Raw genomic sequence first — 14,939 nt, forward strand, 5'->3', positions numbered from 1 at the left:
CCTGGTCTCCCTGTGCCCCCCACAATGTCCCTGTGCCCCTCCAAGTGTCCCTGTGCCCCCTCCGCTGTCCCTGTGCCCCCCGATGTCCCTGTGCCCCCCTGATGTCCCTGTCCCCCTCAATGTCCCTGTTCCCCTCAATGTCCCTGTGCCCCCTCAAGTGTCCCTGTGTCCCCCCCCCCCGCTGTCCCTGTGCCCCCTCAAGTGTCCCTGTGTCCCCCCGATGACCCTGTCCCCCCCGGTGTCCCTGTCCCCCCGATGTACCTGTCCCCCCCAAGTCCCTGTCCCCCTCAAGTGTCCCTGTGCCCCCCTGATGTTCCTGTCCCCCCCAGTGTCCCTGTGCCCCCCGATGTCCTTGTCCCCCCCGATGTCCCTGTGCCCCCCACAATGTCCCTGTGCCCCCCCGATGTCCCTGTCCCCCCACCGGTGTCCCCATGCCCCCCCCAGACACAGGTGGTGGCTCCAAGAACTGGTGTCACCTTTATTGGTTCCTGTCCGTGACCGTTCCCACGGTGGCCCTGACCCCGTGGTGGCCCTGACCAACCCCATGGTGGCCCTGACTGTCCCCATGGCAACCCTGGCCACCCCCTCCATGGCCCTGGTGGCCCTGGCTCTCCTCTGGTCCCTTTGGTGGCCCTAATCACCTCTGTGGTGGCCGTAGTGGCCTCAGAAGTGGCCACCATGGTGCTGGTGGCCCCTTGGTGGCCATGGCTGTCCCCTGGCTCTTCGTGTGGTGGCCCAGTCCATCCTAGTGGTGGCCCTTGGTGGCCCTGGCTGTCCCCCACGGTGGTGGCGGCCATCCCCTGACTCCCTGTGGTGGCCCTTGGTGCCCCTTTGGTGGCCCCGGCCACCTCCTGGCTCTTCCTGTGCTGGCCCCAGTGGCCCTGCGGTGGCCTTGTGGCGGCCCTCTGGCCCTGCGGTGGCCTTGTGGCGGCCCTCTGGCCAACCCCATGGTGGCCCTGGTGACCCTGTGGTGACTGTCCGGTGGCCCTTGGTGACCCTTGATGGCCCTGGCTGTTCCCTTTGTGGCCACACTGACCCTGTGGTGGCCCCTTGAAGGTCCTGTTGGTGGCCCTGGGTGACCCCACAGTGACCTCAGTGGCCCTTGGTGGCCCCGCGTCCCCTCCGGCTCCGGTTTCGTTGGTTTGACGCACTCGACCCAAAGTTGGTTTGGCAGAATTTGGGGTAAGGGGGAGAGGGGAGGGACCCCCCAAACCCGGGGGGGGAGAGGGACCCCACAATCCAGGGGTGGGGAGGGAGGGGGTTTCCCCTCTGCACCCCCAAATTTGGGTCCCCGAGGAAGTTTTGGGGTCCCCCCATGCTAAGGGGGGGGGGAGGGGAACCCCAAAACTTGGGGAGGGGCTGGACCTCCCCCTGTGTCCCCAAAACCCCTGAGGGGGGCTGGGGGGGGTCCCCAAAACCCGGGGAGGGTCCCTGATACCCTGAGGGTCCCCAAAACACAGGGGGCCCCCAAAACACAGGGGGCCCCCAAAGTAAGGAGACTCCAAATAATGGGGTGGTCCCCAAATTTGGGGGGGTCCCCAATATCCTGGGGGGGTCCTCAGACTCCGGGAGGGGGTGCCCAAGCTCTGGGGGGTCTCCAAAGTATGGGGGACCCTCAGTCCTGGGGGGTCCCCAAGTTCACTGTGGATCCCCAGAACTTGGGGGTCCCTGGTACCTGGGGGGAGGTCCCCAAAACGTGGGCGGGTCTCAACATCCCAGGAAGGATCCCCAAGCCCTGGGGGTTGTTCCCAGTTTGTACGGTCCCATCAGTTTTGGGGTGGGGTTTGCAGAACTGTTAACGGGTCCCCATTGCCCCCCACCCCGATTTTGGGGGCCCCCCCATCCCTATGTACAGCGTGGCGAGGCCCTCCCGGCTGGGGGGGTTGTGCTTCCGAGGGGACCCCGCTGGGGTTGGGGGGGCCCCTGGAGAGGGGGGGCAGTTTTGGGGGGACCCCCTATGCCTCAGTTTCCCAGGCAGGGGGGGGGAGGGCTGGTCCATTTACATCTATATTACAAGGAAAATGTGTCTCTTTGTGGGGGGGTCCCCATTTCAGGGGGGTCCCTGCTGTGGGGGGACCCCTCAGTTTGGGGGGGTGTCAGTGCCCCACCTGCCAGCTCAGTGCTGCCGAGGCCGTGGGGGCCCCCCTGGGATGGCTTTTGGGGGGGGCCCCCAGAATGTGGCTGAGGGATCCCCCCAAAATGCCCCCATGCCGGGGCGGGGGCACGAGGGGGGCGACCCATGCAAGGTCTGGGTGCAAAGTCTTGGTGCGAGGTCCTGGTGCAAGGTCCTGGTGCGAGTGGGGACACAGGCGAGTGAGGTCCCCAAGAGAGGTCCCCACATGTGGCGCCAGATGGATCCTTGGGCGAGGTCCCCACATGTGGCGCCACATGGATCCTTGGGCGAGGTCCCCACATGTGCCGCCAGATGGATCCTCAGGTGACACTGGTTGGATCCTCGAGCAAGGCTGCCACGCTGCCGACTCCTTGTGCAAGGCCCTCGTGCAAAGCCAGGTCCTCGTGTGACACTGCGGCCTCGCTCATGTGACACCGCGGCCTTGCACACCCGTGGCTCCCAGTGTGACATCGCGGCCTGGCACACCTGCAGCTCCTCATGTGTCACCATGGCGTGGCACACCCGTGGCTCCTCATGTGTCACTGTGGCGTGGCACACCCGTGGCTCCTGGTGTGACACCGTGGCCTGGCACGTCCACGGCTCCTCATGCAAGGCCACGGCCTGGGACTGTGCCATCCCCTCTGGCCATGGCCAAGTCCTCGTGCAAGGCTGGCTCATTGCTGGGGGCCAGCTCCTCATGCCAGGCAGGGGTCCCCGAGTGCCACCGGACCCTCGTGTGAGGCCACCCCCCCCCGTGAGGACAGCCCTTGCATGAGGAGGTCGCAGCTTGGGGCCAGACCCCGGTGTGAGGCCAGACCCCGGTGCAAGGAAGGGTCTTTGCTCGGGGCCAGACCCCCGTGCACCCCTGGAGCCTCAATCGAGGGGGGGTCCCCGTGCATGCCCGGCCCCCCACGTCCCCCCGGCCATGTTCCTGTGCGAGGCCAGACCCCCTGGCGAGGGGGGGGTCCCGCAGCAACCTCATGCCCCCCACGCGTCCCCAGCCCCTGGCATGAGGGGGGGTCTCGCATGCCCCCCCGCCCAGGGGTCTCACAGGCTGGTCACCAACTGCATCTGCCCGTCGGGCTCGGCGCCCCCCGCGCCCCCCTCGGGCCCCCCAAAGGTCTCGGGGCTGTGCCGGCGGTTGGGGGGGGGCGCGCGGGGGGGCCCCCCCAGGTAGGGGGGCGCGGGGGGCAGGGGCCCCTCGGGGCTGCTGTCGGGGTAGTCCCGCGGTAAGGGGGGATGCCGGGGGTCACGGGGGGGGTCGGGGGGGGGCCCCAGCCCACCCGGCCCCCCCCGCGCCAGCTCCTGGTAGAGCAGCCCCAGCTCGGGAGCGCCAGGGGGGGCTCAGCGGGGGGTGGGGGGGGCGGTGGGGGGGGCGGCGGGGGCGGGGGGGGCCCCCCTCCGTGCGTGGAGCCCCCTCCCCGCAAGTTGTTGTGCACCAGCTCCGAGATTATCATCTTCTCCAACGCCGCTGCGTCCGGGGGGGGCCCCCCCGGGCAACCCCCCCGGCCCGGGGCCACCCCCCCGGGCCCCCCCTCGGGGCCCCCCCGTAGGCTGTAGCTGTTGTTGAAGTTGCCGTTGAGGGGCAGCGGCTCCGGGGGCTCCCGGGGGGGCTCTGCGGGGACAGGGGGGTCAGTGGGGGGAGGGGGTGTCACTGCAGGGAAGGGGGGTCCGTGGGGGGGTCTGGGGGGTATCGGAGGGGTCATTGCTGACCTTGGGGGTTCGGGGGGGCGTTTTGGGGAGGTCAGTGGGGGGCTCGGGGAGTCTGGAGGGGTCACTGGGGGGCTTGGAGGGTCAGTGATGGGGTCCGGGGGGGTCATTGGGGGGTCAGTGGGGGAGTCATTGGTTTTGTCTGGGGGGTCATTGCGGGGCTTGGGGGGTCAGTGGGGGCTTTGGGGGTTAGTGGGGAGGTCTGGTGGGGTCATTCTGTAGGGCTGGGGAGATATAGGGGGAGTTGAGGGTGCTATGAAAGGTTTGGGGGGTCAGTGGGGGGGTCTGGGGGATTGGAGTGGGTTTGGGGCATCAGTTGAGGGATTTGGGGGCTAAAGGGGGGTTGGGGGTGTCACTGAGTGGGTCTGGAGGGCCATAGGGGGTTTCAGAGGGTCTGGGGGGGAGGGGGGATTTCGTGGGGGATGTAGGGGGCCAATGGAGGGTCTGGGGAGGCACAAGGAGGGGCACGGGGGAGTCATGGGGCAGCACTTACTGGTGTCACGGAAGCTCCCTGGGGACAGAGGCAGCACTTAGGGTGGGAGCTGTCTCACCCCGGACCCCCCAATTCCCCCTCCGATCTGCCCCAATTCCCAGCACCCCCTCACCCCACAGGTGGGACATCTGGGGAGACTGGGGGGAATTTGGGGGTCCCGGGGGGGGCTGTGTGGGGTCAGGACCTCCCTGTCCCCCTCCTTGGGTATGTGGAGGAGTTTTTGGGGGGCCCATGTGGTGGGGGGAAGTTGGGGGAAGTGGGAAACCCAGGGGATGAAACTGGGGGAGATGCAGCATCCAGAATGGCCTCAACACCCCCATTCCCCCCCCACCAGGGGCGGGGGCTGTGGGGGGATCCAGGGGGGCATGGGGGATTTTGGGGGTCCAGCTGCCCCCCCGGGGGCTGAACCCAGGTTGTTCAGGGTGGGAGCACCCAGGACCCCTGCAAACCCCCCCTGAACCCACCTGGGGGGGGGGCTGAGGGAGGATTTGGGGAGGGTCCCATGCAGTCCCAAGGGTTTGGGGCAAGTCTGGGGGGGGTCGTGCCCCCCCATACCCACCTGGGGTGGTGAAGGCGGGGGGGGAGGCGGGGGTGAAGCCCCCCCCCTCGGCCAGGAGGGTGTTGTAGGGGCTTGACCCCCCCCGCGGCGGCAGCACTGGGTTGGGCAGGAGATGCGACCCTGCAGAGAGCGGGGGGGTCACACACAGGGGGCTGGGGGGGGTCTGGGGGGGTCCTGGGGGTCCCAAGAGTGTGCTGGAGGGGTCTGAGTGGAGTCTGGGGAGGTCCTATGGGGGACCAGAGGGGTCTTTGGGGACCCCAGGAGCTGTGGGGGATCAGAGGGGTCCGAGGAGATCTGGGGCGGGGAGAGGTCCCAAAGGCATCCCAGAGGGGTTTTTGGGGTCCCAGGGGAGGGGGTGGGGAGTCTCAGGGGTATGACGTGGATCTGAGCCATCTCAGGGGGTCTGGAAAAGGGTCCTGGGTGGTCCCTGGGGGTCTGAGGGGCCCAGAGGGATCTGTGGGGTCCCGTGGGGGATTTTGGGAGTGGTCTCACCTCCGTTCAGGGTGGAGGATGGTCTCTGGGGATCTCTGGGGCCTCAGAGGTTTCTGGGGAGGGGTCCCACTCCATTCAGGAAGGAGAATGGTCTCTGGGGATCTCTGGGGGTCTCTGGGGTCTCTGGAGGTTTTTGGGAGCAGTCTCACCTCCATTCAGGGTAGAGGATGATCTCTGGGGGTCTCTGGGGGTTTTGGGGAGGGTTCTCACTCCATTCAGGGTGGAGGATGGTCTCTGGGGGTCCCGGGGGTCTCTGGGGTCTCTGGGGAGGGGTCTCACCTCCACTCAGGGTAGGGGGGGTCCTGAGGTGTTTTTTGGGGGTGCCTCACCTCGGTTCAAGGTTGGGGTGCTGTTCAGGTCCCCTCCCATAAAACTGGACTCCGTCTGTTTCCGGACCGTGTCATTCCACATTCTCCGGATCCGGCTCTGGGGGCACAACGGTGGGGCTGGGACCCCCAGACCCCCCCAAAACCCTCCCAGACACCCCGGAACAGCCCCGAGGTGTCCCCACATCCAGCACCCACAGCCTGGTAGGGTCTGAGGGAGGTTTTGGGTCCAGGGGGTTTTGGGGTAACACAGGGGGATCTTGGGGTGCCACAAGGAGATTTGGGGGGTCTGGAGGGGGCCCACCTGCATCTGGGGGATGGTCTGGGTCTGTCATGGAGGATTTGTGGGTCTGAAGGGATTTGAGGGTGCCATGGGGAGGATCCTGGGTGTGGAGTGGGTTTGGGGGGCTTTGGCCTTTTTTGGGGTGAGGGGTCATTTGGGGGGGTTGGGGGTCCCAACCTGGGTGCTGCTGTAGTGCTGGGCATGAGTGTGGGGGGTTATTTGGGGGTCTACGGCGGATCAGGGGGCTCTGAGGGGTCTGGGGGGGTGTGTGGGACTGACAGGCAGGACTGGAGTGATTGACAGGTGGCCTCTGTTGATTGACAGGCAGGAATAAAAGTGATTGACAGGCAGGATCAGCCCCTCAGAGTGACTGACAGGACACAAGAGTGATGAGGGGAGTGTGGTAGCCCCAGGATTTAAGAGGGGAAAAGGGGCAGGGAAAAGTGGTGGGAAAAGTGTTTAAAACCTGAGGGGGAAAGGGTAGAAAAAGGGAGGGGAAAGGGATGGGAAATGTGAGGGGAAAAGGGAAATATGAGGGGAGAAAAGGGCAGGAAACATGAGAGGTAAATAGGCAGGAACTGTGAAGGGAAATGGGCAAGAAATGTGAGGGGAAAAGGGTGGGAAACGTGAGGGGAGAAAAGGGCAGGAAAAATGGGTGGAAAATGTGAGGGGAAAAAGGTCAGGAAAAATGGGTGGAAAATGTGAGGGGGAAAAGGGCAGGAAATGGGAATAAGAGAAGAAAAAAATGTGGTGAAAAGGGTGGAAAACATGAGGGGGAAACAGTGAGAAATATGAGGGGGGTAAAGGGCAGGAAACATGAGGGGGAAAAGGGGGAAAATGTGAGGAGGGAAAAGGGCGGGAAAAGTGAGAGGAAAAGGGGAGGGAAATGTGAGGGGGAAAAGGGCTGGAAACTTGAGGGGGGAAAAGGGTGGGAAAGGTAAGAGGAAAAAATGGCAGGAAATGTAAAGGGACAAAAAGGCAGGAAAAGTGAGCGGGAAAAGGGTGGAAAATGTGAGGGGGGAAATGGCGGGAAACATGAGGGAAAAAAGGGTGGGAAAAGTGATGGGGAAAAGGGTGGGAAATGTGAGGGGGAAAGGACAGGAAATGTGAGGGGGAAAAGTGGTGGGAAATGTGAGGGGGGAAGGGTAGGAAATGTGAAGGGAATAAGAGCAGGAAACGTGAGGTGAAAAGGGTGGGAAGTGTGAGGGGAAAAAAGGCGGGAAACATGGGGCCAAAAAGGTGGGAAAAGTGAGAGGAAAAAGTGGTGGGAAATGTGAGGGGGGAAAGGGCAAGAAATGGGAATAAGAGAAGGAAACGTGTGGTGAAAAGGGTGGGAAACATGAGGGGAAAAGGGCAGGAACTGTAAGGGGAAAAAAGGGTGGGAAATATGAGGGGAAAAGGGGTGGGAAATGTGAAGGGAAAAGGAGTGGCAAACCTGAGGGGAAAAAAGGGTGGAAAAGGTAAGGGAAAAAATGGTGGGAAATATGAGAGGAGAAAAGGGCGGGAAACGTGAATGGAAATAGGTTGGTAAATGCGAGGGGGAAAAGGGTGGGAAATGTGAGGGGGAAAAGGGTGGGAAATGTGAGGAGGAAAAGGGGAGGGAAACGTGAGGCCAAAAAGGTGGAGAAAGTGAGAGGAAAAAGTGGTGGGAAATGTGAGGGGGGAAAGGGCAGGAAATGGGAATAAGAGAAGGAAACGTGTGGTGAAAAGGTTGGGAAACATGAGGGGAAAAGGGCAGGAACTGTGAGGGGAAAAAGGGTGGGAAATGTGAGGGGAAAGGGTGGAAAAAAGGAAAGGAAAAAGAGTGGGAATTGTGAGGGAATGATGTTGGGAAAATGAAATAGAGAACGGTGGGGAAAGGCGAGTGGAGGGATTTGGGTGTGCCCTGTCCTTCTTTCTCCTTCCTAACCTCCATGTTCATGGTGATATTGGCACTCACAGACTGGTTTAGAGTGGGAAACGAAAGAGAAAATACTAAAAAGGGGTGGGAAATGTGAAGAGAAAAAGCGGTGGAAAAGGAAAGAAAAAGCGCAGGAAAAAAAAAAAAAAACAGGGTGGGAAATGTGAGGAGAAAAAAGAGCAGGAAAAGGGAGAGAAACAGGAGTTGGAAATCCCATAAACACTGCCCAGAGACCTTCCCCAGTCCCATATGGGGTCTCTGGATAGGTGTTAACGGGATTGGGGTGTCTCTGGGGGTGTCTGAGCTATAGGGCTGTGAGGGTCTCCCCAAGCCCCCTATCTCTGTGAGAGATTTGGGATTTTTGGGGAATTTTTTGGGGATTTTTCAGAGCTATGGGGCTCTGAGGGGTCTCCCCAAGCCCCCTATCTCTGTGAGAGATTTGGGATTTTTTGGGATTTGGGATTTTTCAGAGCTATGGGGCTCTGAGGGGTCTCCCCAAGCCCCCTGTCTCTGTGAGAGGTCCCTCAAAGACACCCAGTCCTATCAGGGGGGGATTTTTGGTTGTTGCTGCAGTACCAAGTCTGGGTTTGGGGTTGCTGGGAGGGGAAAGGGGGTCCCAGGGAAAGTTTTGGGGGTCCAGGGGAGGGTTTTGGGGGGTTCCCCACCTGGGTGCCTCTGTAGTACCAGGGTGGGGTTAAGGGGGAGATTTTTGGGGTGGGTTTTTTTGGTATTTCTGGGATGGTTTGGGGTGTTTCTGGGATGGTTTTGGCATGTTTTTGGGGTGTTTTGTGGTGTTTCTGGGATGGTTTTGAGGTCCCCACCTGGGTGCCGCTGTAGTACCGGGGGTGGGCGCGGGCGGCCGAGGGTTTGAGGGCGCCCAGGGAGGTCCCGGGGGGGCCCCTGAGGCAGCACCCCGAGTGCCGCAGGCACTTGCTGAGCTCCCGGTGCACCTGGGGAGCACACCAGTGACACACCAGTAACACACCAGTGACACACTGGTGACACCAGTAACACACCAATGACACCAATGACACCAGTGACACACCAGTAACACACCAGTGACACACCAGTGACACACCAATGACACCAGTGACACATCAGTAACATACCAGTGACACATCAGTAACACCCAGTAGCACACCAGTAACACCCAGTAACACATCACTGACACCAGTAACACTAGTAATACCATTAACACCAGTAACACCCACTAACACCAGTAACACCCAGTAGGACCCAGTAACACACCAGTTCATGCCAGTGACCCCTAGTAACACACCAGTGACCCCCAGTACCACACCAGTAACCACCCAGTAACACACCAGTTCACCCCAGTAAGCCCCAATAACCACCCAGTAACACACCAGTTCACCCCAGTAAGCCCCAGCAACCCCCAGTAACCTCCCAGTGCCCCCAGTGCCAGACCCCTCCTGAGCCCCTGGTGCAACTGGGCCCACCAGTAACAACCCAGTAGCGCCCCATTTCTGTCCCAGTCCCTCCCAGTCCCCTTGCTCATGGTCTCTTCGGGTCCCACTCTCCCAGTTCCCCCCAGTCCGTCCCAGTGCCCTGCATTCATGCTCTGTGAGGATCCCAGTCCCTCCCAGTCCCTCCCAGTGCCCCTCAGATCTTCTTCTGGAGAGTGAAAGAGGAAGATGAAGGTGCCAATGCCGTGTTCTCCCTTCATTCCTGATCTCTGAGGGTCCCACTATCTCCCAGTGCCTCCCCAGTCTCTCCCAGTTTGTCCCCGTCCCTCCCAATGCCCTCCCAGTGCTCCCAGTTCCTCCCGCACCTTCATCTGGTGGAAGAGGAAGATGAAGGTACTTGACCGATGTGCCCTCTCCGTGTCCCTCACCCACAATCTCCATGTGTCCCAGTGCCTCCCAGTGCTTCCCAGTCCCTCCCAGTGCCTCCCAGTGCTCCCAGTACCTTCTTCTGGAGGGCGCAGTGGAAGAGGAAGATGAAGGTGCCCTGCAGGGCGTTGCAGGCCGTGAACAGCGACGCCGTCAGCACGGACTCACGGGTGACGAAGAGGAGGCCGAAGGCCCAGGTGAGCCCCAGCAGCAGCAGCAGCGCGATGGCCCCCAGCGCCCACGACCTGCAGGGCACCCCACTCAGCTGGGGGCACTGGGACAGACTGGGGAGCACTGGGACGGGAGTGGGGAGCAGTGGGGCACCCAGTGATCCTGAGTGAGGGGACTGGGAGGGACTGGGATGGTACTGGGGGGCATTGGAAGGCACTGGAAGGGGACTGGGAGCAACTGGGAGGGACTGGAAGGCAGTGGGAGACACTGGGGGGACACTGGGAGGATACTGGGAGGGACTGGAGGCTACTGGGAGACACTGGGTGCACTGGGAGGGTACTGGGAGGGACTGGGATCCCCAGCACCCAGGACCAGGGAGCTCTAAGGGAGCTGGGCCCCATTTTGGGGGTCCCTCCCTGCCCTGTTGGGGGTCCTGTTTGGGATGCCCCCATTTGGGGGTCCCACTTGCATTCCCCCTGTTTGGGATCTCGTTTGGGCCCCCGGAACTCAGGGGTCTCATTTGGGGTCCCCCCATTTGTGGGTGCCCACTGGGGGGCCCATCTGGGGTCCCTCCCATCTTTGCAGGTCCTCCCAGTTCAGGGGTCCCATTTGGGGTCCATTCCCCCCGTTCAGAGTCCCCACCAGCACAGGGGTCCCTTTTGGGGTTCCCCCTGTGGGGTCCCATTTGGGGTTCCCTCTTTGGTGTCCCGTTTGGGGTTCCCTCTTTGGGGTCCCATTTGGGATTTTCCTGTGGGGTCTCATTCGGGGCTCCCCCTGTGGGGTCTCATTTGAGGTTCCCTCTTTGGGGTCTCGTTTGGGGTTCCCTCTTTGGAGTCCCGTTTGGGGTTTTCCCTGTGGGGTCCCGTTTGGGGTCCCCACCTGATGCTGTCCAGGCGGCTGGAGTCGGGTTTGAGGGCGGCCGAGCTGCGCAGCATCTTGTGCAGGGTGACCAGCAGGAACACCAGCGTCACCTGCGGGACCCCAGGTGAGACACAGGGGACCCAGAGCCGGGGGGGACCCAGAGCCACCGTGGGACCGGCCCTGAGTCATGGGGGGACCCCAGAGCCATGGGGGGGGCCCAGAGCCAGGGGGAACCCCAGAGCCATTGTGGGACCCCAGAGCCAGGAGGATCCCAGAGCCAGGGGGGGACCCCAGACCCATTGTGAGACCCCACAGCTGTCCCATGGCATGATCCCCACAGCCCTGGGGTTGCCCCAGCCCGCAGATGAGGATGAGGAAGGTGCATTCCAGATCCCCCCGAGCCCCCCAGTCCCCCCATATGAGCATGACAAAGGTCCACCCCTGGTCCCCCAGCCCCCCAAAACCCCCCCAGCCCCACAAGCCCTGGCGTACGAGGATGACGAAGGCCACAGGCCCAATGAAGCTCCAGATGAAATAATTGTCCACCCGCAGCCAGCACCTGCCAGGGGTGGGGCATCGTCAGGACACGCCCACCACGTGAGGACACGCTCTTGCCAGGTGAGACCACACCCCCATGGATCAGATCCCACCCCCACTGACAAAGCCCCTCCCCCAGAGCCCCCATCCACACCTGGGGAGTGCCACAGCACCACCTGTGGCCCCACCCTGCTTCAAGCCACGCCTCTGACTCAGGCCATGCCCCCAGCCCCCCCAGCCACACCTGTCACTCCCAACGGGGAAGCCCCGCCCCCAGCCTGAGCCACACCCCCTATACCAGGCCATGCCCCCAGCCCTTCCAGTCACACCCAGTCACTCCCAATGGGGGAAGCCCCAGCCACGCCCCAGCCACACGCTGTTCACATACTGGCCACACCCTGGCCACACCCCTGCTCCACCCTGCTCACACCCCAGCCCCACCCTGGTCACACCCTGGCCACACCCAAGCCATGTCCTGGGTCCACCCTTCCCCGCCCCTGCTCCGCCCTTCCCCTCCCAGTCCCAGCCTGGCCACACCCCAGCCACACCCAAGCCATGTCCTGGGTCCGTCCAGCCCCGCCCCTGCCCTGCCCCGCCCTGCCCCGCCGCTCCGCTCACGCCTGGTCGGTGCCGTAGCTGCGGTGGTCAACGGCGGCGGCCACGGCCACGACGACGGCGGGGAAGCAGTACCCCCCCGCATAGTAGTACTTGCGGCGCGCGGGGTCGCTGTCAAACACCTCGAGCAGCAGCAGGTACAGGTGAACGCCCTCCAGGCACAGCCACGAGAACGACGCCAGGAAGAAATAGTGCAGCAGCCCCGCGAAGATGGGACAGGCCACCTGCAGCAGGGACAGTGCGGGGACAGTGTGGGGACAGTGTGGGGACAGCGCGGGGACAGGGAGTGCCCAAAGGTGGGACAAGCCACCTGTGGCGGGGACATCACGGGGACAGTGTGGGGACAGCGCGGGGACGGGACAGGGACAGGGACAGGGACAGGGACAGGGAGTGCCCAAAGGTGGGACAAGCCACCTGTGGCAGGGACACTGCGGGGACAGTGTGAGGACAGTGCAGGGACAGCGCAGGGACAGGGAGTGCCCAAAGGTGGGACAAGCCACCTGCGGCAGGGACATCACGGGGACAGTGTGGGGACAGCGCGGGGACAGGGACAGGGACAGGGACAGGGAGTGCCCAAAGGTGGGACAAGCCACCTGCGGCAGGGACAGCACGGGGACAGTGCGGGGACAGCACGGGGACAGCATGGGGACAGTGTGGGGACAGTGTGGGGACAGTGTGGGGACAGCCACTGTCCAAAGGTGGGACAGGCCACCTGCAGTGGGGACAGCATGGGGACAGTGTGAGGACAATGTGAGGACAGGGACAGGGACAGGGACAGGGACACAGACAGGGACAGGAACTGCCCAAAGATGGGACAGGAACAGTGACAGCCCAAAGGTGGGACAGGCCACCTGTGGGGATGGGGACACTGTGGGGACAGGGACAGTGGGGTACACCCAAAGATAGGACAAGTAACCTGCAGTGACAGTGGGTGAGAGACAGGGGCAGGGGCAGGGACAGGACAGGGACAGGGACCAGGACAGGGGCGGGGACAGGGACAGGGATGGGGACAGCGAGAGGGGTGCTATGGGTGGTGCCATGGGGGTCCCAGATGTGCCATAGGATGTTCTGGGATGTCCCAGCTTTGTCATGGGTGGTCCTTTGGGGATCCCAGGTGTCCCAGGTGTGCCATGGGCAGCCCCAGGTGTGCTGTGAGGGTCCCGTGGTGCCACGGGTGGTCCCTTGGGCGTCTCAGAGGTGTCCTGGGATGTCCCAGGTGTGCCACGAGGGGTCCCAGGTGTGCCAGGCATTGTCCCTCAGGGCTCCCAGCATGCCATGGGCTGCCCCTCCAGAGCGCCAGGTGTCCCAGCCCCACCTGGTACTGCGTCTTGTCGATGCCCACGAGGAAGAGGAGCTCGGCGAGGAAGAGGCTGATGCAGAGGTTCTTGTGGATGGTGGTGCGCTCCGAGGGCAGCCCCCGCAGGCAGCAGAAGGCCGAGATGGACAGGCCCAGGCACAGCAGGGCCACCAGGATCCCCGCCCAGGTGATCACCGACAGCAGCACCTCGTTCAGCCGCCCAGGGAACTGCGGAAATGACGGAAAACGGGAATTCCGGGGGGGATTTGGGGTCATGGGATCCAGACACGGGCATGGGCAGGGACAGGGGCCACCAGGAGGGGACAGGGGCCACCAGGAGAGGACAGTGACCACCAGGAGGGGACAGGATCCCCACCCAGGTGATCACCAAGAGCAGCACCTTGTTCAGCTGCCCCGGGAACTGCGGGAACGGGGGAAAAAATGGGAATTCTGGGGGGGATTTGGGGTCATGGGATCCAGACATGAGCATGGGCAGGGACAGGGGCCACCAGGAGGGGACAGGAACCACCAGGATCCCCAGCCAGGTGACCCCAGGTGTGTCACAGCTCTCTCAGGTGTGCCCAGGTGTGTCCCGGGTGTGTCACACTCTGTGTGTGGGCCATAGCAGGGGCAGTTGGTCAGGTGTCACTGGGTGTGTGGGGGTGTGCCCCACATGTCCCAGGTGTGTGTCCCAGGTGTGCCCAGGGGAGTGCCCAGGTGTGTCCAGCCATGCCCAGGCGTGCTCATGCTCTGGCTCCGTGCCATCAGGAGGGAGAAGTTGGTCAGGTGTCACTGGGTGTGTGGGTGTGTGCCCAGGGGTGTGTCCCAGGTGCGCCCAGCTGTGCTCAGGTATGTGCCCAGGTGTGCCCAGGTGTGTCCCACATGTACCCAGCTGTGCTCAGGTGTACCGAGGTGTGTACCCAGCCATGCCCAACCATGTCCAGGTGTGTGCCCAGGTGTGTACCCAGCCATGCCCTGGTGTGCCCAGGGGTGTGGCCAGGGGTGTACCCAGGTGTGCCCAGGTGTGTGCCCAGGTGTGTACCCAGCCATGCCCAGGTGTGCCCAGGTGTGCCACTCATGCTCTGGCTGCACGCCATCAGCAGGGCAAAGTTGGTCAGGTGGCTGCAGGCGCATGAGCTGTGGGTGTCTGGGGGGTGCCCAGCTGTGCTTAGATATGCCCAGGTGTATGCATCCATGCCCAGGTGTACCCAGGTGTGCCCAGGTGTGTGCCCAGGTGTGCTACTCACGCTCTGGCTGTACGCCATCAGCAGGGCAAAGTTGGTCAGGTGTTACCAGGTGTGTGTGGGTGTACCCAGATGTGTGCCCAGGTGTGCCCAGCCATGCCCAGCCATGCCCAGGGGTGTACCCAGGTGTGTGCCCAGGTGTGCCCAGCTGTGCCCAGCCGTGCCCAGCTGTGCCACTCACGCTCTGACTGCGCGCCATCAGCAGGGCGAAGTTGGTCAGGTGGCTGCAGGCGCACGAGCTGTGGGTGCCGTTGGAGCGCAGCAGGCGGCAGCCCTGGCTCGACCAGTGCCCGGCCATGGAGCGCTCCGAGTAGTTCCAGAAGGAGCAGTTGGCCCCAAAGTGGTTCTTGGTCTGGAAAATGGGGGGAAATCAGGGAAAATCGGGGAAATGGGGGTCCCAAAGAGAGGGGAGCCCCAGTCCCAGTAATTCCAGAAGCAGCAGTTGACCCCAAAGTGTTTCTTGGTCTGGGACAGGTGGAATCGGAGGG

General features: G+C 63.0%; 1 protein-coding gene across 3 annotated transcripts in view; it reads right to left on the reverse strand.

Moving 5' to 3' along the window:
- Positions 1-921: 921 nt before the first annotated feature.
- Positions 922-14,939, reverse strand: part of LOC128802072 (adhesion G protein-coupled receptor L1-like) — a 44,833-nt gene continuing 30,815 nt past the window's right edge. For all 3 annotated transcript variants that reach the window (XM_053968265.1, XM_053968266.1, XM_053968264.1), the window contains 11 exons: positions 14,633-14,803; positions 13,226-13,435; positions 11,914-12,134; positions 11,251-11,317; positions 10,777-10,868; positions 9,803-9,971; positions 8,698-8,826; positions 5,697-5,793; positions 4,876-4,995; positions 4,317-4,334; positions 922-3,728 (listed from right to left, as the gene is read on the reverse strand). In XM_053968265.1, coding sequence (XP_053824240.1) covers positions 3,172-3,728; positions 4,317-4,334; positions 4,876-4,995; positions 5,697-5,793; positions 8,698-8,826; positions 9,803-9,971; positions 10,777-10,868; positions 11,251-11,317; positions 11,914-12,134; positions 13,226-13,435; positions 14,633-14,803 — 1,851 coding nt within the window. In that variant the 3' untranslated portion in view covers positions 922-3,171. The remainder of the gene's footprint in view (positions 3,729-4,316; positions 4,335-4,875; positions 4,996-5,696; positions 5,794-8,697; positions 8,827-9,802; positions 9,972-10,776; positions 10,869-11,250; positions 11,318-11,913; positions 12,135-13,225; positions 13,436-14,632; positions 14,804-14,939) is intronic.

Source organism: Vidua chalybeata, chromosome 33 (assembly GCF_026979565.1).
Source record: "Vidua chalybeata isolate OUT-0048 chromosome 33, bVidCha1 merged haplotype, whole genome shotgun sequence".
Taxonomy (NCBI): domain Eukaryota; kingdom Metazoa; phylum Chordata; class Aves; order Passeriformes; family Viduidae; genus Vidua; species Vidua chalybeata.